A 24,543-nucleotide genomic window follows, 5' to 3' on the forward strand; every position below is an offset into this window, starting at 1 on the left:
ACTGAAGCGACATACGATATTGGACCTCCCATTCAGATTCATCGGTTAAGTGTTATCAAAATTCTCTTAGCTAGTATTGACAATGAGTGGCCAATCACTAGCTCATGTTCTTCAATTGAATGTTGTATTATTATTTATATCATTTGCTTATTGTTCAACTTGAACAGATTGTAAATTAAATAAAGTTAACAAATTACGATTGGGTTATTATACCATCGATTTGTCCAGCAATCGACAACAATAGCTTAAATCTTAACTTTATTTATTTATTCATATCAACGCTCAAACCAAAGTCAAACCAATACATAAATATGACAAAACGTAACACCTTTATAAACCTATATAGCAGCGGACGTAAAAAATAGCTACCATTAGTCATGAATGTTCATTCTAACATTCAAATGAATGTTAGTATATATATAATATGTTTGTTTTTCATATTTCATTACTAAGCTGCGAATCATTAGTGTTAGCATGTATTCATAATGCATGACCAAATAGCAAGATGTAAAACTTACAGCATGTTATTTATCATATGTCATAAACATGTCATATTGACATTGTTGCACGAAGGGTGAATTCCGGAATTTTTGTTTTGCGTCGGCTGGCTCCATTTGCAGAAAAAAAACTGTTCTTCTCTCAGCATACTACGCAGTGGTTTTCCCCTATCTCTCATATGCAGTCACGGTATGGGGATCTGAATCATGTGCAACAAAACATATTTTTGCGCTCCAGAAAGAGGCAGTTCGGGTTATTGCTGGCATTGGTCGAAGAGATTCATCTAAATCGGCTTTCATTCAATTAAGAATACTCACTTTTCCTTGCATCTAACACTTTGATATTTTTAAAGCAAAACCATAGTTTTTTTTAACCTTTATTCCCTCACTCCAATTACAATACCAGGAAAAGAACCGATTTAAATATCCCACAACACAAAACTTCCTTTTTTAAACGCCATGTGTTTTACAATGCTATAAAGTTGTTCAACTCGCTGCCCAACAAGCTTAAGTCAATAAGTGACATCAGCTTATTCAAACGAAAAATTAAAATATTTCTTATTGAAAAACGTTTTTATTCTGTAAAACATTATGTTAAAAATAGGTGGTAAAGAGGTTTGTTACTTATGTGAATGTTGTATTTTGTTTATTGTATTGTATTTGAATAATGTGATTTAAGCCATGCATGTTACTGTGTTTTATACGGCAATAAAGAATTTTTGATTTTGATTTGATTTTATCAATCCACAAATTGTTGTGCATGTAATTGATTGTACAAATGGTGATTTTGCCGGAAACAAATGAATAAATAAATAAATAATTGAACTAAATGCTGCATTTTAAATAGAGTAAACAAACTCCCTTAAAATATTTCAGATTAAATTGTTATAGTAAATGGTACTGTATGTTATAGAAATAATGTTCAACACATCGTCACAGGTTGGCCGCCCTGATATTCTTTCAAGTTCCTGATCGCTCATTCGCCTGCTCTCCATGATTGTTTTGTTTTGTTTTCTGATAAGCAGCTTCAAAATGTTTACCTTCGTCTTTCTATTTTCTATTCTATTCTAGCTCTCTAGGCTAGTAGAAGGAAACAGAATGTGCACAGCACCTTAGACCTACGAATTTAGAATACTGTTTACTTGTATCGTTGATATTTAAGTAAATCAAGTCAATAGTAACTTAGTGGTAGAATAATTATAAAATCAGTTTTCAGATTTCTGCATTATTAATAGGGTACCTAGCCTACCAGCCAAATCAAGAAGTTAGTAAATTTGATTTTTTTTAGTTTTCTAAAAACAGCAACAAAGAAGACAGCAACATTTCATCAACAAGGTTGAAACTGGACTAGGCCCAGTTTTTAAGGTCAGTTTCATTGAATCACGTCTGATTTATTCTTTCATAATACCTACCTCTGTAGCCTAGTTCTGAAGATCGCTACACTGAGTGATTAACTTAGATAGCCTAATTTTACAAGGATGAATATTATTTATCTGGCCTTAACAATAGTTAAGCTTAGTTTTTCACTACCTAGTACAAATTTACCAGAGGAACATTGTCAAGTGTGTGAGATCTATAGGCCCAATTGTCAGTATCAATTATCAATTATCAATTATTTAAGATGGGGACGCCACTATGTGCGTATTTTAACCCAAATATGAAATAGTAAAATAGTAGTTTCCCATTAGCATCTCTTCTTAGCAGTCAGCAGACTAACTTATATTTAAGTCAAAGCACTCAAAGCAGTTTGGAAACATGGTTTAACCCTCCGAGCGTCACTCGTTGAAAAATCTACGCGTGACACTATACGAAGTGTGTCAATAAAAAAATACAAGTCTTAGAATCAACTTTGGACAAAGGAGCTAACCGTTTACAAGAAGAATTCTAGTCAGAATCGTTAGCGTTATTTTCCCTTGCTCTCTTACCCCTCTTGGGTGCTCTCCAAAAGTGCTCCAACTTGTGAAAACAGCCAGGGTGCACTCCTGAGTTACATGCAGGGCACCAAAAATGACTCCTGGACTTTTTTTGTGGAGTGGAACACACAACACACATCCTGAGTTGTACTCCAGGCAATCTCGTCAATACATGGGACGCAGAGGGTCCTGCATCTCCTCCAGGACCAACGTCTGGTATCTGAGCTCTTGGGTTAGGCACTGCAACATCACTTGATAAACTTTCAACGATGCTAACCATATACAGTAGTTGTATCGTGTCATAGGCTGGTCAGTATTTTTCAGGTACAAAATATAACTGTTTAGGAGAGCCATGTCCAAAAAATTTTCAAAGATCTTCTTCCAATATTTTTTTGTAGCTCTTGTACAGGTGCTGTGATATATAGACTTATCTTTGCTGTCCACACCACCCATATGAAGGTTGTACTCATTTATTAGGGATGGTTTTATAGCCTCTATTCCACTTTTTTTACTTTTTACCACACGGTCATCTGCGGGGTATCCAGTTGTTATAAGGTAAACAGGCTTGCGTTTTTTCTTTTGTTTGTAGCCAACAAGCAGAACTCCTTGCTTTCTAAAATAGATTGATGTCTCAGGTTGTAATTTAGCATCTAAAACACTTTTGGAGAGTTCTTTTGACCGCTTGTTGACGGTACCGGTAATGTAAGTTTCATGTTCAAGTAACTTTTTGGCAAGAGGTAATTTAGTGTAGTAATTATCTGTGTACAGATGATATCCTTTATTGAGTAAGTAGCATTTATTTAGTAGGTGTAAAACTACCTTTTCTGTAAATGCAATATCAGGATTTGTATTTTCAAGGAAGTCTTTACCACTGTACAGCTCAGAATGAAGTACGTACCCGGTGTCACTATCGCACACTTCAAATTTTTTTATACCGAAGCGGGCATGTCTTTTGTTAGGCATATATTTTATAAATGTACACCTATTCTTCATCCCTATCATAGACTCATCTAATGAAATGTTCTGGTTTGGAATAAAATAAACTTTAAAATATCCATTCATTAGCTCATAGAAATGTCGCACTTTGAACCATGGATCATGTCCGAGCTGTCCTTTTGGTATATACTGTAGAGAGCTAAGATGGAACATTGATCTCAGTGCCTGAAATCTTACTAGGCTCATATTATCAGGAAAAAAAGGTAATCTCTGAGATCTAACTGTTGACCAATAATTTTCAATGTTCTGTTTGTAATTCAGACCCATATTTATAAGAAGGGCCATAAAACGCTTCATTTCCTTGATAGAGGTTTCTTTCCACCTTCTTAGTCTACTGTTTGGCGTCAATGTACCTCCATTTATAGCTGATTCTATTTGTCTGCTTGCATAAGCATTTGTTTCCCTCACCATCATACCCCAGATAACATTAGTAAAGAAAAGATAGAAATATGTAATTGGGTTGCTATTCCGGGGAGGAAGATTTCGAGGACCTGGATTTCGTACCTGAAATTTTTCTGTGACGTCAAACATTTGTTCAGGTGGGTAAACCCTAACCCAGTGTACACCCGAGCTAATCCTAGGCCCTGGCAGAGTATAATTAGGTTGGTTCAAAGGGTTATTTACCTCAGGGATAGGAGGGTCATCTGGATCTGAGTGTTCTGGAGAACTTGGCAAAGGCCTACGCAAGCCTACTTCATTAGGCCTAGGCCTAGGTCTTGGAAGATCAAAATCTGTAATAGATGTATCTGAGTTCTCATCTTCACTGTTTGGAAAGTATAATTCCCCACTCCCAGATGAAAAATCAGTCAAAGATATGTCAGAACCATACACATCTGAACCCACATCACTGTCATCAATTTCATTTTCATTTTCACTGAATACATCACTTTGTAGGTCAGATATTGGTTCAGCATCATTCAAACAGGCCCTAATTGCACTAGAATTACTTAGTTCACTCATTTTAAGTTAAAAACTCACCACAACTCACTAAAATATTCATTTTAAAGCATTCAAAGTAAAGGGTTAACAACAAAATGCGGCAGACTAGACGACGCAAGCGAACACAAACAATCAACTGAAATACAGGCTTGCCAACATTCTTTTTTTTCAACAAATGCAACTAAACATATGATGACTAGATTGCTCAGTGTTTGCTCTTTAATACTATATAAAATACATAGATATTAAACGTTAAATAATGGAGTAAATTGTGTTTTACATAACGCTTGCAAATGGGTCGCGATCGCGATCTTACCAGTAATCGCGTGACGTAATTGAGTCGCGATCGTGACTTATACCAGTTGGAGGGTTAAACAATTCCTACGATCCTAATAAGTCATTTATTTGGCCAGAATTTACACTAGGTGGCGTTCGCGGAGGCATCCACAAAATTGAGCGGAGCCATCAAGGGTTCATATTATATTGTTTTTGTCGTACTGCAGTAAAAACAGTCGTTTTTAATGCATGCATTGCGGGTCTAAAGTAGCATTTTTACTCTTTTGGGAGTAAAAATCGTTTTTAGCCTCTATGGAGTAAAAAACAGCTGTTGTAAATTTGTTGTAAATTTCGATTTAAAATGATTGCATGTATCGAAAATATGTAGTGATTCGTGCTTCGTAATCATTTTAACCTACAGTCTACAGTCTCTTCCCATAGCATTTAGCATTGCAGATACATTAATCCATTCCCACACTCAACACTGCTCACCTTTACTACTTCTTTCACCACCCCCTACGTCGTGGACCTGTTTTCCTCTGTTCCCATAGCATTTTAGGATTGCAAATACATTAATGTAATTGCCAAAGACAGTTCCACACTCTCCACTGTTAGCCTTACTACTTCCCATTCACCATTTCTTTCCTACGTCATAGACCGGTTTCCTTCCCTTCTCATAGCATTTTAGGATTGAAGATACATTAATCTAACTGCCACAGACAGTTCTCACACTATGCTCACATTGACTACTTCCTTCACCACTTCCTACGTCTCGGACCTATTTTCCTTTCTTCCCATAGCATTTTATAATTGCAGATCCTTTAATCTAATCGTCATAAAAAGTTCCCACACTCCGGACTGCTCGCCTTTACTACTTCCTTCACCACTTCCTACGAAACAGAACTGTTTCCCTCCCTTCCCTTAGCATTATTGGATTGCAAATACCTTAATGTATTGGTCACAAACAGATCCCACACTCCGGACAGCTCGCCTTGACTACTTCCTTCGCCACTTCCTATATCGCAGACCTGTTTTCCTCCCTTTCCATAGCATCTTAGGATTGTACCTTAATCTAATCGTCATGAACAGATCCCACACTCCGGATAGCTCCCCTAAACTACTTCCTTCACCACTTCCTACGACGCAGACCTGTTTCCCTCCCTTCCCATAGCATCATAGGATTGCAAATACCTTAATCTAATAGTCACAAAGAGATCCCACACCCCAAACAGCTCGCCTTTACTACTTCCTTAACCACTTCCTACGTCGTGGACCTGCTTCCTTCCCTTCCAATAGCATTTTATTATTGCAGACACCTTAATCTAATCGTCATAAACAGTTTCCACACTCCAGACTGTTCACCTTTACTACTTCCTTCACCACTCCCCACTCCTACGTCGCGGACCTGTTTCCCTCCCTTCCCATAGCATTTTAGGATTGCAGATACCTTAATCTAATCGTCACAAACAGTTCCCACAGTCCAGACTGCTTGCCTTTACTATTTCCTTCACCACTTTCTACGACACGGACCAGTTTCCCTCCCTTCCCATACCATCATAGGATTTGCAAATACCCTTATCTAATGGTCATAAACAGATCCCATCCCCCCGAACAGCTCGCCTTTACTACTTCCTTCATCACTTCCTACGTCGTGGACCTGTTTCCTTCCCTTCCAATAGCATTTTATTATTGCAGACACCTTAATCTAATCGTCATAAACAGTTTCCACACTCCAGACTGTTCACCTTTACACTTCCTTCACCACTTCCTACGTCACGGACCTCAAGCTAGTGTCGTCATTTGATTATATTTATGATCCATACCGTTTCTGTTCTAATATCTGTGTAATAATTCTATCAGCTTTTTCTTTATCTACTGCATTCCAAAGTCAACAGCTGATCATATGTCTTTGTTTATGTGTCAAATACTGCTTCCATAAGGATTACATTGAAACTTTGAGACCCAGTAGGGCGGATTCCTGTGAGACTTGTTTAACGCCATATAGATGTTGGCACTTACCGATATGGTCTTTATCACCATGCAAAATTTGAAAACGATCTATTCAGCCGTCTAGGAGGAGTTTGCGTATTACGAAATGCATAAGAGTCGACGTATAAGAGCTTCGCTCGCTCCGCTTGATTAACTTAATGAAATGAAATGATTTATTGTTGTTAAAACTATGTACAAAGTTCATGACAATCGTCAAAATAAAAACAAAACAATCAAGATGGCTCTGGCAACTAAAATATCTAAAACTCTAAACCAAAGTACTCTTCATGTTTATACAGGCAAGCCTGGGTTAGAGTAGTTTTTAAAACATGTTTGAATTTTAAAGCACACAGGATTTTGATGGATGCAGGCAAGTAATTGTACATTTTAACACCTTGGTACTCAAAACTATTTTGAGTGGCTGTATACTTATGCCTTAGTGTTGACAGATCATCTTTTGATCTAGTACAGTAGTTGTGCACATCAGATATCTTTTCAAAGTGAGAAATGTTTTCTTTTACATACAACAAACTTGCCAAAACATACAAAGATGGAAATGTGAGAATGTTAAGACCCACAAAAAGGGGCTTACAATGTGTTCTTCTATTCACACTACAAATTAACCTCACCGCCTTCTTTTGTAAAGTAAAGAGCAACCTGTTAGTATAAAAACTGTTGGCCCACAGTGAGGTACCATAGGACAAATAGCTATGAATGTGGCCATAATATATACAAATAAGGACATCAACTGAAACAGTGGACCTAAGTGCTCTTATCATTTAAATATGCCTTTTACAATTTTAGAAGCTACAAAATCTACATGTCTAAATTCTAAAATCTAAATTAAAAAAATATTTAATAGGAAAGGCGCCTTATACAATGGAGGAACTCATTGAATAAATATTCATACTTAAAATGTATTTATATCTAAGCTAGTTTAGTACTTTATACTTGACACTATTTTTGTACCCATGTACATGTAAGGAAAATAAAGATGTTTTGATTTGATTTGATGTGAAAACCACTTCAAGTTTGACTGCAAGTGAAAACCCAAAAACTTCAGAGTGTTTACATCATTACCTTAAGTTAATGCATTGGCTAAGTCAATAGGCCTATAGGCCCTACATAAAAAATACAGTGTCTTTTAAACTATAAAACCTTTAAAAATTATAAGACAACAACAAATAACTGTTCAAATACGGTTTGCAACAAATAATTAATAATAATAAGTTAAACTACCTTAAAAATATTTGTTTAGGTGCGGAAACCACCGCAAATATAACTTACGGAACCATTTTCTCAAGGCCAACTGCACATCGCACACCAGGTAGTGATACCCAGATCGGTATTTATTCCGTATAGGTGCCTCCAAACGAATTTTTAATTTTGATATCTTACTTTATAGTTTTTTACATCCTGAATCCAAATATACCATTATTTTTCACCGCTGATGAATATTTCTCAAGATATCGCCGTAAAAACATACTTGACATTACAATAAACAAGATAGGATGGATAACATTTCAAGTGACTCTGTAGTCAAATAACTTAATGTTCTCTATAATAGGAATTTTGTCACATTATGGAGGTATGTCACAGCATTTGGTGGACTAATTACATGTAGTTCTTATTTAGGCAGGGTGGTAGGTCGTGCTGTATGTGAATTGGTGACTACATTAAGTGTTTTGAAGTTAGGTTAGATTAAGAAAGGTAAAGTTTAGGTTATAATGTATCGAGTTGTTAGTTTATGTTGTCTGCAGACTTTTTTTGTAAAATTAAAATCCTGAGAAAAACACTTCAAATTACTTTTTCAAAAATGCTTACAAAAATGCTTGTTTATTAGTTGATAAGGTATTTTTAGCGAATTTCCCTATAGGGAAGTAGCTATTACCGTAGGTGGCACGGTAAGACCTAGACCCGGGACCGATTTACTTTTTCATTTTGATGTCCCCAGAGGCCAAAAACACCATCCGTTCAAATTTTTATATATGTATATATATATATATACGTCCGTGAACGCGATAACGTGAGTAATTTTTGTCCGATTTTGATGAAATTTGGATTAAAGGTGTAAAGCGGGATAAACTTGAATGAGTTCGCGAAACAGCACGATCGGACCATGGGAACGGGGCTTTACGGGGGGTTTTATGGGGTAAAAATTGGATTTTCTCATTCTTGACCCTCAAAACACAAAATTTCCCGATTTCTCTTTAGACCTTTTTATAGAGCTTAAAAAAACAAATAATTAAGTATATAAAAGTATTTTTGTTCGATTATTAGTAACGGAGAAAATAAAAAAAAAATTTTAATTTAAAATTCCCATGTTATTCTTATGGAGAATTAAAAAAGTATTTTTGTTCGATTATTAGTAACAGAGAAAATTAAAAAAAAAATTTAAATTTAAAATTCCCATGTTATTCTTATGGAGAATATTGTCAAATGTTGTATAGTTCGGCCGCTTAGAAAGCGACCTCCTCCAGCATTGGTTTAGCATTAGCGCGCAGGTCGTTTTCTAAGCGGCCGAACTATAGTTTGCTTGTTTATGGATATATTTTGATCAAACTTGGCAAATTTATTTATTTTGTACTAAGCTATCAATATTTTACTCAAATACCCCCGCCGCAGCAAACCTGCCGACTAAGCGAATTTCCATTTGTCTGAATTGATTTTCAGTTAAATATATTTTAATAACATTAGGTTTAACGAGTACCTAGGTTTGCTGCTACAAGGAAACTAATAAAGTGTGTTTTTGAGTAAAATATTGATAGCTTAGTAGAAAATAAATAAATTTGCCAAGTTTGATCAAAATATATTCATAAACAAGCAAACTACAACATTTGACAATATTCTCCATAAGAATAACATGGGAATTTTAAATTTACAATTTTTTTAATTTTCTCCGTTACTAATAATCGAACAAAAATACTTTCATATACTAAATTATTTGCTTTTTTAAGCTCTTTAGAAAGGTCTAAGGAGAAATTGGGAAATTTTGTGTTTTGAGGGTCAAAAGTGAGAAAAACCAATTTTTACCCCATAAAACCCCCCGTAAAGCCCCGTTCCCATGGTCCGATCATGCTGGTTCGCGAACTCATTCAAGTTTATCCCGCTTTACACCTTTAAACCAAATTTCATCAAAATCGGACAAAAATTACTCAAGTTATCGCGTTCACGGACGTATATATATATATATATATATATATATAAGTCTATATATATATATATATATATATATATACATATATAAAAATTTGAACGAATAGTGTTTTTGGCCTCTGGGGACATCAAAATGAAAAAGTAAATCGGTCCCGGGTCTAGGTCTTACCGTGCCACCTACGGTAATAGCTACTTCCCTATAGGGAAATTCGCTAAAACACACTTTATTAGTTTCCTTGTAGCAGCAAACCTAGGTACTCGTTAAACCTAATGTTATTATAATGAAAATCAATTCAGACAAATGGAAATTCGCTTAGTCGGCAGGTTTGCTGCGGCGGGGGTATTTTTTCTTTGAGCCATTTAGTTTTAATATTATTTTGTAAGTTATTTTTAAGTCAAGGATTGTGTAATTTATTATGTAAAATACCATGAACTGTATTTTTCATTTGGGAAATAAACATTATTTAATTTTTGTTATCTTGAGAAATATTCATCAGCTGTGAAAAATAATGGTATATTTGGATTCAGGAGGTAAAAAACTATAAAGTAAGATATCAAAATTAAAAATTCGTTTGGAGGCACCTATACGGAATAATTACCTACGGATCTATTTACTTTGGTTGAAACAATATTCTTTATTAGGCATGTGGAAAAGTCAGGTCAGGATGTACGGATTCGTGGCAACATATAGTGTTTTGAAGTTAGGTTAGATTAGGAAGGTAGATTATAGGTAAGTAATTGGGCTATTTATTGATGTATTTTAAATATATATTTTAATACCCTAACTTACCGCTATATTTTTTATAGGTAAACTTAGTTAAATTGTTTATTAGGATCGTAGGAATGATTTAGGGGTTCTTAAAATAAAAGTTCAGATTTGCAAGGAACAGTGGTAATACTGAACTTATACTACTTTAGTTATATTGCATTTTTTGCCTTATCTACATAAATCAGACTATTTTAAGCACTTTTTACCGTTGGCACTTTTGGGGAAACGCCTATTTCACCCTGAAAATCACGTTTGAAAATCAAGAAAAATGCTACAAATAAATGATTTTCAGGGCTTGAAAATTTTCTTTTTAATTTTAGGGTGTGTTTTTTAAAATTATTTAGTCAATTTTAAACACTTTTTTTGGCAAATGCTGTTTTTACCCAGGAAGCCAGGTTTGAAAAATCTTCAAAAATAGTAAAGTTCCAAAAATGACCCATTTTTGGGCAAACCAAATTAAATAGGCTTATATAATATAATAAACTAAACTAACCTAACCTAACCTAACCTAACCTAACCTAACCCAACCTAACCCATGCTTAGGTTAACAATGTGCCAAAATGACCGATTCTGGGTAAACCCTGGTTAAGTTAGGTTAGGTTAGTATAGTATTAAGTTATTGACACCAAGTAAAAAGAAGTTGGGTACAGTTTCTTAACTTATCTATGCTAATACCGATTATTAGTAAACCTTAATTTGATATTTTCACTAAAAAAAATGCAATATACCTAACATAAGTAGTATAAGATCAGTATTACCGGAGCGGTAAAAAGTTTAACTTGTTTTAAGACTAACTTTTATTTTCTGAAACGTTCAAATATGTTGGACACAGAAGAATAAGTAGTTAATTATTGAACTAACTTAAGTTAAATAATTGTTTCTTCATAATATTGCCAAATAGAAGTGTTTACCACTCTGTATCAGTTTGCTAAAACCATCTGACACAGAGTGGTAAACACTTCTATTTGTTATTGTTTGTTTGTTCCTGAAGAAGGCTAATGCCGAAATATAGAACTTTTTTAAAAAGTGTGTGATAAGTTTATTTTGGATAATTAAGTTAAATAATAGGTATTATTGCCACAGTAGGCTGCCTACTTTGTTTTTGGTGGACTATAAAGATATGGATTTAGTACGGGAAACAGCTGTTTGCTGCCTGCTTAATCAAATGGTATTTCTTTATAATCTTAATCTTTATCGGTACTTTCCTGTTAAAGGGAACATTCATTATTATCGATGGTTTTTTTTCTCTCGATATATCGATATTAACCAATTGAAACATATCAGCTGACAACTACGATAAATATTGTTCAGTACCCATCAACAAACAATAAATGAAATGAAACTGTTCTAAAAAAAAAAATAACCTAACATAACTAACCAAACTTGCTGTGTGACATTTACAAATTCCGTGTTTAACTTGCCTTTTCTGTTTACAAAAGGAATTTTTAAATAGTTCAGCAAGTTTGGTTGGTTATTTTAGGTTAGCTTAGAACAGTTTCATTTCTTAATCCACCTAAACAAGATCAGTTGTCAATTTGTAATGGATCGGAAAGCAAAAATATCGATATATCAAAAAAATCATTGATAATAATGAATGTTCCCTTTAACAGGAAAGTACCTCTTTATCTTTACACGTGCCCATAGCACATAGTAATTTTTTATTTAATTTTAATCTTTTATTCAATTGAAAATTAGCTAATAAAAACAAAAAATTAATAACTTGAGTCTACGCCCAGACCACTGAGGTCAATGTAGACTCATTTCCATTACCTATTACATTAGTTATTATTCTAGCCGGAGCAAACATATTAACATATTTCAACTAGTATTTAAGTTTATACTATTATAACTTTATAAATATAATTTTACTTGAATTATTTTATGTAAACACTGTACTGTATGCTGTAATGCTTCAAGACTACTATATATTTTTGTATTTTATTTTTTGAAAAATTGTAAATTTTGTAAATATTGTGGAAATAAAACTGATTTGTTTGATTTCATTATGTAGGCCTACTAACTTATTGTAGGCTACAGTAGCTTAATAAATTGTACTGGATACTGGCTGATTATAATCATTGTAAGTTAGTTATTAAAAACCTCACAGCATATTTAGTTTAAACATAAGGTTATTAATTTTTAACTTACCCGGTACCTACCTTAAACTATTAATTAAATTACACGGACACGTTAGTTAGCAACCCATATGGCTCATGTTAATATTTTTGTAATTTTAAGTTCATTTTTGTGCTTATTTTTTAGCCTAATTTAATTTATAAGGGGATTCCGCACATCTACAGGAAATTATCTTTCTAACAGTATGCGTAGATTGAGCTGAGAAAAAAGGTTTTCAAGAAACATACTTGCCTATTAATATATAGATGGTATGAATATCCACTAAAAATATAGGCTAAGGCCTACATAATTTATTTATTTCTTAAATGGTGACACTTTTGTTCCAATTTAGGTGAAAATGGATGTAGACAAGAGGTATTGTCAAAATCGTCAAAGGAAGCGCAAGAGAACATTTGTACCATCACCTATTTATGAAAAGGAAAATGTTTCACCATCAGAGGTTAGTAGACTAGTAGACTGAAATTTGTTTATTTATTCATGCTGTAAAAAGAAATCAAAACTATCGGCTTGCGTGAGAATAGGTATCTTTTTCAAATGCTTCAATTCGTATTAGTTATGTATCAAGACTATGTACAACAATTTAGTAACAGACTATATATTTTTCAGGAGGAAAGACAATTTAAACTCAGAAGATTTGTAGAAGACGTGGGAAAATTTTGGTCAGAAAAAGAAAATGTTCAAAGCCAGGTATAAAAAAAAAAACTTGTACATAGACCTGGTTATTTTTATCCAGGATATCAGGCAATTAGCTTGCCTGCAATCTCCTTGAGTCAAATGTAAAAATTCGAGGGTTCTTGAATGGATCACATGCCAATTAGTAAAGGCATTGAAGTCCTGCTTTGCTCAAATCATGAAGACTGATACCTCTAAAAGAGTCCTGAACAGAGTATATGCTACTTAATTCTGACAGTCCAAACCACAGCTACATCGTCCGGATCACACACCATTCCCCATTTCTACCTCTGATGTTCAAACCTATACCGTCCCACCTGATAGCAAAAAAGATATAGAGCTTCGGTTGGGGTGGCGAACTTTCACAATTGCGGTGTTGCCAGATTGTTCTGTTGCCAAATCGTGCACTGTTGCCGGTTGGTGCTGAGTTTTTTATAGATCGTAAATGGGTTTTAAAATGACCGAACTGTTGTAATCCTCTTTTTTGTTTAGTAAGCTGTCAGGCCCACTGTTGATGTGTTTGTAAATCGGGTTGCTCTCGTGTCCTTTATCTATTGTTTTTGAGTGGGTGTGGTGCAACCGTGTAAATTTCAGAACGATTTGGCAACACCGCAATAGTGAAAGTTCTCCACCCCAACATAGGTAATAAAAAAACTCTATTTTCTAGTTCTTGCCCCTGGTAAAATAAATAAAATCACAAACAAATATATAGCAGTAACCAGTGGCGGTTCCAACAGGGTCTAAAACGCATTTAATCCCAAAAAAGTAATTGAGGTTTTTAGATACAGTTCTAGATATTAAAAATTGCTTTAAAAAGTCACCAAATGGCTTAAAAATACAAAATTTTCCTTGAGCCTCCCTCTTGAGAAGGTCCTAGAACGGCCACTGGCAATTGTCACTGCTTTACTAGAATGTTAATACCTTCTTCCCCCCAAAGACAGGATAGTTTCTAGGGAGTTGTTTTAACTCTGAAAAGCATACAACCTCCAGGAGCATACAGGGCAGCGGCGTTGGTGCGTGGCAATGTTGCACCGGCTATAGCCTTTCGCCAAGGTAATAACATAAACAAACAAACATTGTGCAGATGCTCCGTTATAAATTAGTGCAACAGCTGTTTTGGTTTATTGGGACAGTGGTGTTGCCACTTCAGTCTTCTCGTTGCAGCCTTTTATTAGAGGAGACTCTCAGTTATTGTTGAAACAGCTATATTTCTCTTCCAAAAGTTGGAACTGTTGTAATTATCGTCATCAAAGTTTAGCAAACCCCACTTTGTTATAGTTGGCCTATTTTGATGGAAATCCATTTTACTCACTTTTTTACAGGAAATTGTACCTAAAACTAAAATGAAAGCCTCGTCTAAAGCAGAAAAGCTAGTGAAAAAAGCAAATATCCCAAAACATTTTGTAAGTATGTGCCTATTTAATAAAAAATATTTTATGTGTTCAATAATGACTATTCAAAATTACTTATTTAAGTTATTTGTAAACATTTCAAAACGCATAATTATTTTAAAAAGTTATTTATTCTATGTATTTATGTAATTAAATTTATATCTGAATATGGTTACAGTGTAACTGTCACAATGTATCATTAATTTAGTTGGTTTAGTTATGGGAGTTATGATTCTGGCTTATGCCGAGGATGAATCTGGCTAGATTTTGATTGCCTTAGAGCCTGTTATGTCCATTACAATTCAAACTAGTAGGGTTTCTTTAGTTAACGAATGTGAGTGCTGCATTTTGTTGTTTAGTATGAGCCTAGAATGCCTGCCACAGTAGCTTACTAATTGCCAATGTCCAATGCTCTAAAGGCCATTAGCAAACCAATAACTACTAATTCCAGAAAATCTTGATTTCAGTGAATTTCCAACAGGTAATAAGCTATTTCTGTAGTTCTTGTGGAGATGGTGTAAGACCTAGATCCGGGACCGGGACTCATTTACTTTTTCGTTGCGATGTCCCCAGAGGCAAAAAACACCCCCAGAGGCAAATAATTGTTCAAATTCATAAAAGTCCTTCTGTTAGGACAATAACTTATTGTTTTAATGAAATTTGATAAACATGTGTATACCTACCTACATTTATTCTAACAAGTTTGAGAACCAGCATGATCATACTGTGAGAACGGGGGTTTTAAAGTAATAAATTGATCCTCTAACATAAAATTTTTCAATTAATTTCTGAGGTATTTGTAGAGCTTAAAATAATTTGGGTAAAAAAAAAAAAAAAACTAAAAATAGTTTATGTTGAAGCGTTACTGTATTTTATGCGTAATAGTTACAGAGAGAAAAAAAAACTCTAGACCAAATTTTAAATTCTCATGCTATTCTTACGGAGAATAGACAAACTAATAGACAAACTGTTATAGTTTACTTGCTTAGGGGTAACTTTTGATCAAATTTGGCTAAATTGTTTGATTGTCATTATTTTTTCCCGCCTTCACATCCTAGGACGCTCGGCTCTAGCCCGGAGCTGTTTTACAAATTACAGTAGAACCTCGATAGTTCGACACTCCCTATAGTTATACACGGGCCATGATGACAAGACATGTTAGCATAGGCCAATGACGTGTTTGTCATGGTGAAAAACTAGAGTCTTCTTATTGTTTTTGTGTGCGTAAAACTTTATACTATAATGATCCCATTACACTAAGTTTTTTCTAACATGGAAAGTGTAAAGCAGTTGTTGAATATTACAAACAATATTATACGGTAAGAAGCCGAAGAATTAACAATAGAGATGTAAGTTGCTGTATCAGGGGTATTTTTAGAGTGTACCATACTGCTACACAAGCTAGTTGCTAAAATATTAAAATATAGCTAGTTGCAAGCTAGTTTATAAAATATTTTATATGTATTTGCAGACAAACAAAAGCTTATTCCAGCGTAGAGGGATGCAGACAAAAATTTTCAAAAGAAGTGGTGAGTTGAAAATTTAATTACAACACTAGTTCCTATTGGTTGGGACTTTAATCGTCCTCATTTTAAATCAATCAATCAAAAATTTACTTTCATACTCGCTAAATAAAATGTTCTACAAATCCATTGTGTCAAGCAGCATGGCCGCCGCCACCGCTGAGAGGAAAGGAGGTAAAAAAATTAGCTGTAGTTTGATTTAGGCTTATTTTTACGGCCAAAAATATGAGTGACTAGAGTACCGGTAGTGATTCTGTGCAAAATCCTATAGAAATATTTTTTATAATTTTTGTGCATTTATTTTCCAAAATTGCTTAAAGGGGCCCCCAAACCCCCCTATTCCCTGGACCTCTTAGACCACCCAGCAAGTCCCATCGAGCCTCAGTATGATTTTCTGGCTGCGCCCTTGGTCTCAAAACTGGTATCGAGGTATTTTAGTTTTACAAAGATAACTCTTTGAAGTATTATAAATGATCAGCACAAGTCACTGAAAGAATATACATAGGCCTACCTACGACCACCAATTTTTTCTTTGACTTGAGTTTACTAGCGGTTTTAACAAAATTGTATCTAATGTAGATTTAGTAAATTACCAGACAAACTTTCAGTAGCTTGTATTTGGTGTTTTAGGTGTGATGACTAGAGAAATGACTGCCAAGCTTGATGAGGACTTGCATCAAATAATTTCTTTGGCTAAAAACACACAATGTCACCATCAGTGTGAATGCAAACAGCAAAAATCTATCTTTGGGACTTCCGAACATGGAATGCAACTTAGAAGTAAAACCCTATCCGTTCTGAAGCCGTTGCAACCAAGGTAATCAAAATATCTCTGATATACGCTTTTTGGTTTATTTTGTTTCTCCATCTTACTTAGAATTAATTTGTTGTTCCAATGATCCAAAAATGATGACTTTATTCCAACATCCTATACAATTCTATGGTTTCTGAAATTTGTAAATATGAACAGTTTTCCTCAAATATAAATTGGAAGGAACACTCTTAAAATACTGAATTCCTTGTGCTATGTTTGCTTTAATTAGAATTAGAATAAATAAATAAATAAAAATGCCTTTATTTCCGAGCGTCTCTCAGTACAAATATAACTGTTTTACAGAGTAACTCAGGTCAAATACTAACTAAAAATACAATACTATTATAATAAAAGACATCGTGTGATAAAATAAAAATACACTAGAACTAAAATATGTAACCCTACTCTTTTTGGTAAAAAGTACTGTGACGTTATACTTTCAATTGAGCGATCCATCAAAATCATATCCATTAATGAGAGAGGTAAATTATTTATTTATTTCACACGGTTACACCATTTTTACAATAATTATCATGCAAATACAAGATGGCCTATTTAAAATAGCATTATCTTAATGCAATGAAATAATAAATACAAAATGGTACTTGAATAAAGTTATGTAAGAATGCTATACAAGAAAAAATAACAGAAAATAAACTAACGGACAATAAATAACAGGAAAGAAATAACAGGCAATAGATAACAGGCAATAAATAACAGGCAATAAATACTGACAATAAATACGGGCAATAATACAGTCAACAACGGTGCTCTTTCAGATGCATATAGTCTTTGGCGGTCACAACTGAGGTGTTCCAAAGGTCAGCGTGAGGTGACAGGAGGTTCCCAATCCTATGGAGACAAGGGATCACACTGTTGTGCTCATAGTTTTTGGCATAGGCCTGAATGGCAAAGAAGTTCCTTGAGCGAGCTCCTCCTGGCACTCGAAAGTTAATCCAACCAAGCTTTCTTGATTTTAAAAGAAATCAATCTTCTAGGAACGTCTATATGTTGTGTGTCAAGCAACTGTATGCACATCAGACCATCAAAATAAAAATAAAATACATTCCATATAAACTAGGCTATTAATTATATGAACATTTTTCTAAAAGTTTATTTTTAGCAGGTTGTCTCCATCTCCAAGTCCCCAGCCAGATGTTGATAGAAGAACTCAAACGTCAACAATGTCTAGCGGTGACAAAGGCAGCAAATCAATGTCCGAACTCGCCAAAGAACTTTACCCACAGTTTGTCAGGGTTGTAAGCCTCAGTTGTTCTCAAACTAAATCTGCTCTCTTCAAAAATCAAAGTTGGTATCGTCTTAGAAATATTATTTTTCCTCGGTTAGGGGTTTTCTTATGATAGCAAGCTTTTTTAAAGCTGGTTTTTCCTAGACGCGAAGTCGGCCAGCGGAGAGCGGACAACGGAGAGCGGACTCAGCTTGACTTAGGTAATTTAATGTTACTGTTTTCCTAGCAGCGGAGCGGAATGCCATGTTAATTTCAATTCCGCTCTCCGTTGTCCGCTCTCCGCTGGCCGACTCCGCGTCTAGGAAAACCCAGCTTAAACGGGAAAATCCATCGTGACTAAAGGAACACTTAAACTCTATGCTGGCTTCCCTAAAGCTATCGATATAGATTTAAGAACAATTCTCAAATGGTGCAGTATGTAGGCGGATGATTTTAAAAAGCCAATACATAGATGCTGCATGTCAGCCTTGTCTCTGTGTTTTTCTACGGCTGAATATGTTCCCATATTAATTGGTAATTTAGTTATATTGTTCTACTGTCTGGCTGAATAGTTACTAAGAGAGGGCTTTATTCTCCTAGTTTTTCACTAATTTAAATAGGTGAAACTCCCGGAAACTAATGTTGGTACAGATCTTGGATCACCCATGCAACTGTGGGGCTAAAAACTCATTATGTATTAAACAATTGTCTTGTACGAGCCACCAATTGATCTACCGGTTGTTTTAGCTTGACTCCACAATCAAATAGTTCTGAGTATAAAAAAATAGCTTATACTAATTCTGTTGTATGTTTCAGGTTATGTTTCTGCCGTAAAAAACAAACTATTAGAAATCTATGTAAAAGGGTAAGTGAATGTTTTAACTACAGAAGTTATCTTTCTTTTATCTTATTACCTATGAGGATATAACATTTTATTTTATACACACTGTAGATTTTAAAGCAGGATCATGGTTATGGCTTCCTGTAGTCAAGGCTGAGCCCACAGGACAGGAAATACCAACCCTTTATTCTCTCCAACTTCTGCTCCTGTTGAGATCCATCTCAGTCATGGGCGAGATTTGAAAGTGTGTGTGCTTGTGCACTTTAGATACATTGCTCACACACTAGTGACGGACGCTGACCGAAAATGCATTAATTTGGATTTAGAAAGACTTATCGATGAAATGAGAGTTAGACCTTGTCTGTGGAATCACACACAAATAAGTAAACACCAATACACAAAGGAAAGGACCACCAACACATCTTGGATGACTCATGATGACCAAATGAACAAAGTTGGCAGTACCGGCACCGCCCATTGCGGGCATCATAAATAACCAGCGGAAAACAAAAACCTGCATAGAAAGGTCCTAGATTCCGCCCGATGATTTCGCTCGACCAAAAATGTTGTGCATAAAAGAGGCCTTAGTTAGAGGAGATGACCGCCAGAACCATTAATCCGCTACTGCTACGACGTGCAGCAGTGAGTGTATTGGAGGCGACTGTACTTGACGGCTGGAGGAGAAGCGTGGTGGGAGAGACTTTAAGTCTCTCTTGCACTGCCTCCTCCCCTGCATGCCACGCTTGGTGAAACAGTCTGTAGAAAATGGAGTTTTAGTCACTAGCGCATTCTGTTATTGGCTCACACAACTACGTTCTTTTAAAAAAAAAGTTGGCTATCCAGCTGACCCATATAGATGGGACGTCTACTTCAGTATCCAACAGTCAATGGTATAACTGAAAGATTATGCAAAATAATCTTAATTGAATGCTTGACTTGACACTTCTGTAACTATTTTTTTTAGATATAACTATGAGGGAATATTTGATCAAAATTATCAAATATCTGTAAAAGTAGAATTTTCCTGAAATAGTCAAACAGTTAATTGGTTAGTTGTTTTGTTTTACATTTTTAATGGTTTCAGAATGAAAGAGGAATCTCAGAAAACCACAAGTAGTGTGGACACTTCCCCGTTTCCTCCTACAGTAAAAACACAATCATCCAACCAGGAAAAAGGTGTGTTGAGTTACCAGTACCATGTCAGAAGAGCAATTATTTCTTACCCACCCTTTCTGCAGTGAAAGTAAATCTGTAGTAGAGTAATTTTCTTTTCAAAATACTTTTAATACTTTTGGACAGTAAAAATTATTATTAACATTAGCATTGACCTTTTAACTGTACCAACAATATATTTATATGTATTTTTTTAATGCTCACAATAAAAAGTCATTCATTACAATAAACTTAACATCCAAAGGAAAACGTACAGGAAAACAGATTTTATTCTGTAACTTTTAGGATATTAGTGAGATTGAATGTGTAATAATTAAATTCATATTGAAGTTCTTTGGCCCAGGATCACTTCTTGATCATTAACATGGTATAAAATATTACCTGATTCCGTCTATGATCCTAAATTTTATAGTGAACAGCTAACAGTTTCAAGGTTATAGCTTCATCTTCAGGCTAAAAATAAATAAGCTAAATTAAATATCTTGTGAGCTTGTCAAGTTTTGAAACACAAAGACATTAAACATTTTAAAAATAAACGACACAGATCGAAGAACGATTAATATAAAACATTACACATTGTTTGTTCATTCAAAACTTTCTGGAGCTCTGACTTGATGGCTTTATGGATTTCAAACTCTTCAATACTATTTAAAAAACTTCATTTTCTTGAGTAGAGATGCAACACTTTTAAATTCTTCTCAAAACTCGTATGATTATGGTTTAGATTTATTAAATGGCTGGCGAATACTTATTTTGAATCTGATTTTTTACTGGACGGAATGTATTCTTTATATCTTACATAAAATGAACGAGTCTTGTTTGGTCTTGTTTCCCATTATCGCTTTGTCCTCAATCATACATTACAGTAGGGGTGTGCGATGCATCGAAAATGCATCGAAATTTCGATTCGATTCGATTCGATGCATCGAATCGCGATTCGATTCAGCATGCATCAAAATCACGATGCATCGATTTGGCCTCGATGCATCGAAAAAGACCGATGCATCGGTTAGCTCCCGATGCAACGATTACGTCCCGATGCATATTTAAAACTAATTCAGGACTCCAATCCAAAGTGAGTTTTAGATAGGGAAGTGTCAATTATCTCTACCACCGATACTCGGACATTGCCGATACTAGGAATATCGGTATCAAGAATCGATTGCCAAACATCGATTTCGCCCGATTCCGCCGATACCGACAGCCGACAGGGATGGATAGATATTTTATTTTAACATTTATTTATTTGATTTCTATTAGTTTTGTAATCACGCTAACAACTTTAGTAACCAACTTAGCACACTATTTAGTTCAAAACAGCTAAAGTTTATTTTCAGCTGTTCTCTCTGCAGGCAGATGATATTGCACAACACAATAATTCAATCTACATTTCAAGATGTCAGACAGTCAGAATTCAGTCTCAGACAACCGGCGCGCGAGTGTCCTCAACACGAAATTATACTAAAAAATGTCTGTATCAATAAGTCAGATCTTTAAATGTATTATTTTTATTTTTAGAACAAAATAAATAACCTAAACTTGTCTAATAAATGTTCAGTTTCATCCCTGCATTACGCATCATTAGAAAAATTCGATTCAATTACAACATCGAAATCAGAGGGTTAGGCTTGCACTTGCCTATTGCACCAAAAAGTAGATCCATATTATATCTGTACTATCTACCTAGTTTAAGAGTTTAAGTGAAGTTTTAAGTGCTACTATAACATAAGTTTTGATTGAAAAACACCATACGCATAGTCCATGTCGATTTTGTAATATTATAATGAATGGTAAATGTTGACCATCTAAGATAAATCAAAGTATGTAACAAGAGTTCTCATTGGTCGAGAGGCCACGCTGCACTGTCATGTCAGCCAATCGACGTTCGTGTTTCAATGGAGCAAGTGACGATTGCTAAGATACATTGATAAATATCAAGAACCGTTATGTAGGACGTGTTTGTTTGTAAAGAGTATAAAATTAGGTTAAAGTTTAAAACGGTGTGATTTTCTTTTGTCTTACAAAGACCTAGATTTGACAATAAGGTTATAAACGAGTATTGTCGCGTCGTTGTTCCTTGTTTGTTTAGGCCGGGGCCACACTTGTAATTTTCAACCAGCGAGACTGTTTTTTCCGTTTTAACGTGCGACGCACGTGAAACAGTTTGCCCGTGGCCACACTCGTCTACGAGATAGGTTTTTCGGGCAAACCAGCGAGACTGATAGAGCATGCCACACTGGCAATAAAAATCGTCCGTGATACGCACTCCCCCCTTCCACGCTCTCTATACAGGTTAAAACTAGAAACGTCCGTGGAAAAAGTTCAGCGAGATAAGATGAGTGTGTTCACTCCCATAAGCCGCAATGCCCCGCGACTAGTTTTACGTGCAACGCCCGTGGAATGATAGTAGAGAATACACGTGCAATTCCGTTTGTCAGTCTCGCTGGTTCACGGACGTTTTTACTCTAGTGTGTCCTGCCCCATATACCGTAATGTATCTCTGAAACCCACGGGTAACGCCCGTGGAAAAAATTCAGCGAGATAAGATGAGTGTGGCCCCGGCCTTAGGCCGGGGCCACACTTGTAATTTTTAACCAGCGAGACTGTTTTTTTCCGTTTTCACGTGCGACGCACGTGAAACAGTTTGCCCGTGGCCACTCTCGTCTTACGAGATAGGTTTTTCGGGCAAACCAGCGAGACTGATAGAGCATGCCACACTGGCAATAAAAATCGTCCGTGTCCGTGATACGCACCCCCCCCTTCCACGCTCTCTGTACAGGTTAAAACTAGAAACGTCCGTGGAAAAAGTTCAGCGAGATAAGATGAGTGTGTTCACTCCTAGGAGGATAAAACATTATTAGGTTCACTCCCATAAGCCGCAATGCCCCGCGACTAGTTTTACGTGCAACGCCCGTGGGATGTTAGTAGAGAATGCACGTGCAATTCCGTTTGTCAGTCTCGCTGGTAAAACCAGTGAGACTGACAAACGCGTTCACGGACGTTTTTACTCTAGTGTGGCCTGCCCCATATACCGTAATGTATCTCTCAAACCCACGGGTAACGCCCGTGGAAAAAATTCAGCGAGATAAGATGAGTGTGGCCCCGGCCTTACTTTTTCAGATTCCCTATCAAACGCCCCTATCTGCTATCTCTCTCTCCCCCCTCTCTCTCTAACGTAACGATGTACTGATTAAACAGATTGTGGTTGACGACTTTTCTACTTAAGATTCCCTGTGGTTATTTTAGTTCAATCAACCCCATAACCTTTCTATCGTTTATCAAAATAATTAATTAATCTGTTTTGTATTTTATTTCCTTTAAACCAACCCCTATTTACCATCTGTATTTTATAGAATAAAATGTTTGTTTATAAAGTTTGACTGGCCACACAATTTTGTACCTATTTTATTTTGTGTAAAGTAACAGATACTTTGATGATTATATATACAGTATATATATATCAATAAGTGCTGCGTGCTGTAATGAATGCTTTTTATTATCAAAATAAGTAATCAATTATACATTTTTGATAATACATGGGTCATTGAATAGGTAGGCCTACCATAATGTCATGTAGTTTCCTATTTGTAACTTGCAAATAATAATAATTGATAGTTAATTCTGGAAAATGAAAAATAGTGAACGCATTCATAAACCTGTTGTCAAAACAGCAAGCATGTGTAAGGGTTTATTGTTTCAGAGGCTAGGGTGTTTCAAGGACAAAGTGTTGGGCCTCCCGGCTTAGGGGGGAGGGGTGGTGGTTAGAGGGGGAGGAAACTGGTTTTGGCTATTTATTGATTAGTTCACCGACCCTTCTAGACAACAAAATTGAGTGACAGTGACAGTGTTAAATCACCGTGTTCTGTATTTAATTTGTTGTTTACTTTGTTTGTTATTCTATTAATTTTAGTGTTTTGTTCTATTTCCTCCTGGTCCCTTGCAAATTGTATTATCAATGCTAAATAATTGTGGTCAATTCAAATTATATTTTTGATTATTCAAATCTCCTACACAAAAAGACAAAAGTCAAACCAGGCAAGGAAAAAACCTGCTATTGTAATCCCCGTACCCAGCCATTTGGGAAGTGGTGAAAGTCTAGTCTAAATATAGCTCAAAGGTCTCACCCTTCCCTTTCCCTACTCAATGTTAGGGTGCGTTCACAAAGAAAGCTGGTTACAAGCGCTTGTTGGCAAGCGCTTGCAAGCTCGAACCGGCGTGAGAAAAGTTAAC

At 35.4% G+C, this 24,543-nt stretch overlaps 1 protein-coding gene across 4 annotated transcripts in view; it reads left to right on the forward strand.

Moving 5' to 3' along the window:
- The first annotated feature begins 1,519 nt into the window (after window positions 1-1,519).
- The window catches only part of LOC128995898 (uncharacterized), a 28,691-nt gene continuing 5,667 nt past the window's right edge, over window positions 1,520-24,543 (forward strand). Inside the window, exons 1-9 of one of the 4 annotated variants that reach the window (XM_054420936.1) lie at window positions 1,520-1,862; window positions 13,003-13,110; window positions 13,278-13,358; window positions 14,666-14,746; window positions 16,206-16,263; window positions 16,888-17,074; window positions 18,195-18,379; window positions 19,116-19,164; window positions 20,225-20,316. In XM_054420936.1, coding sequence (XP_054276911.1) covers window positions 13,009-13,110; window positions 13,278-13,358; window positions 14,666-14,746; window positions 16,206-16,263; window positions 16,888-17,074; window positions 18,195-18,379; window positions 19,116-19,164; window positions 20,225-20,316 — 835 coding nt within the window. In that variant the 5' untranslated portion in view covers window positions 1,520-1,862; window positions 13,003-13,008. Of the gene's footprint in view, window positions 1,863-7,886; window positions 7,938-10,386; window positions 10,497-13,002; window positions 13,111-13,277; window positions 13,359-14,665; window positions 14,747-16,205; window positions 16,264-16,887; window positions 17,075-18,194; window positions 18,380-19,115; window positions 19,165-20,224; window positions 20,317-24,543 lie in introns of those variants that run through there. The other 3 variants (XM_054420939.1, XM_054420938.1, XM_054420937.1) reach the window with 3 other exon arrangements.

The sequence above is a fragment of the Macrosteles quadrilineatus genome, unplaced genomic scaffold (genome assembly GCF_028750875.1).
Source record: "Macrosteles quadrilineatus isolate MER2022 unplaced genomic scaffold, UCM_ALF_1.0 Scaffold_5__1_contigs__length_97177068, whole genome shotgun sequence".
NCBI lineage: Eukaryota > Metazoa > Arthropoda > Insecta > Hemiptera > Cicadellidae > Macrosteles > Macrosteles quadrilineatus.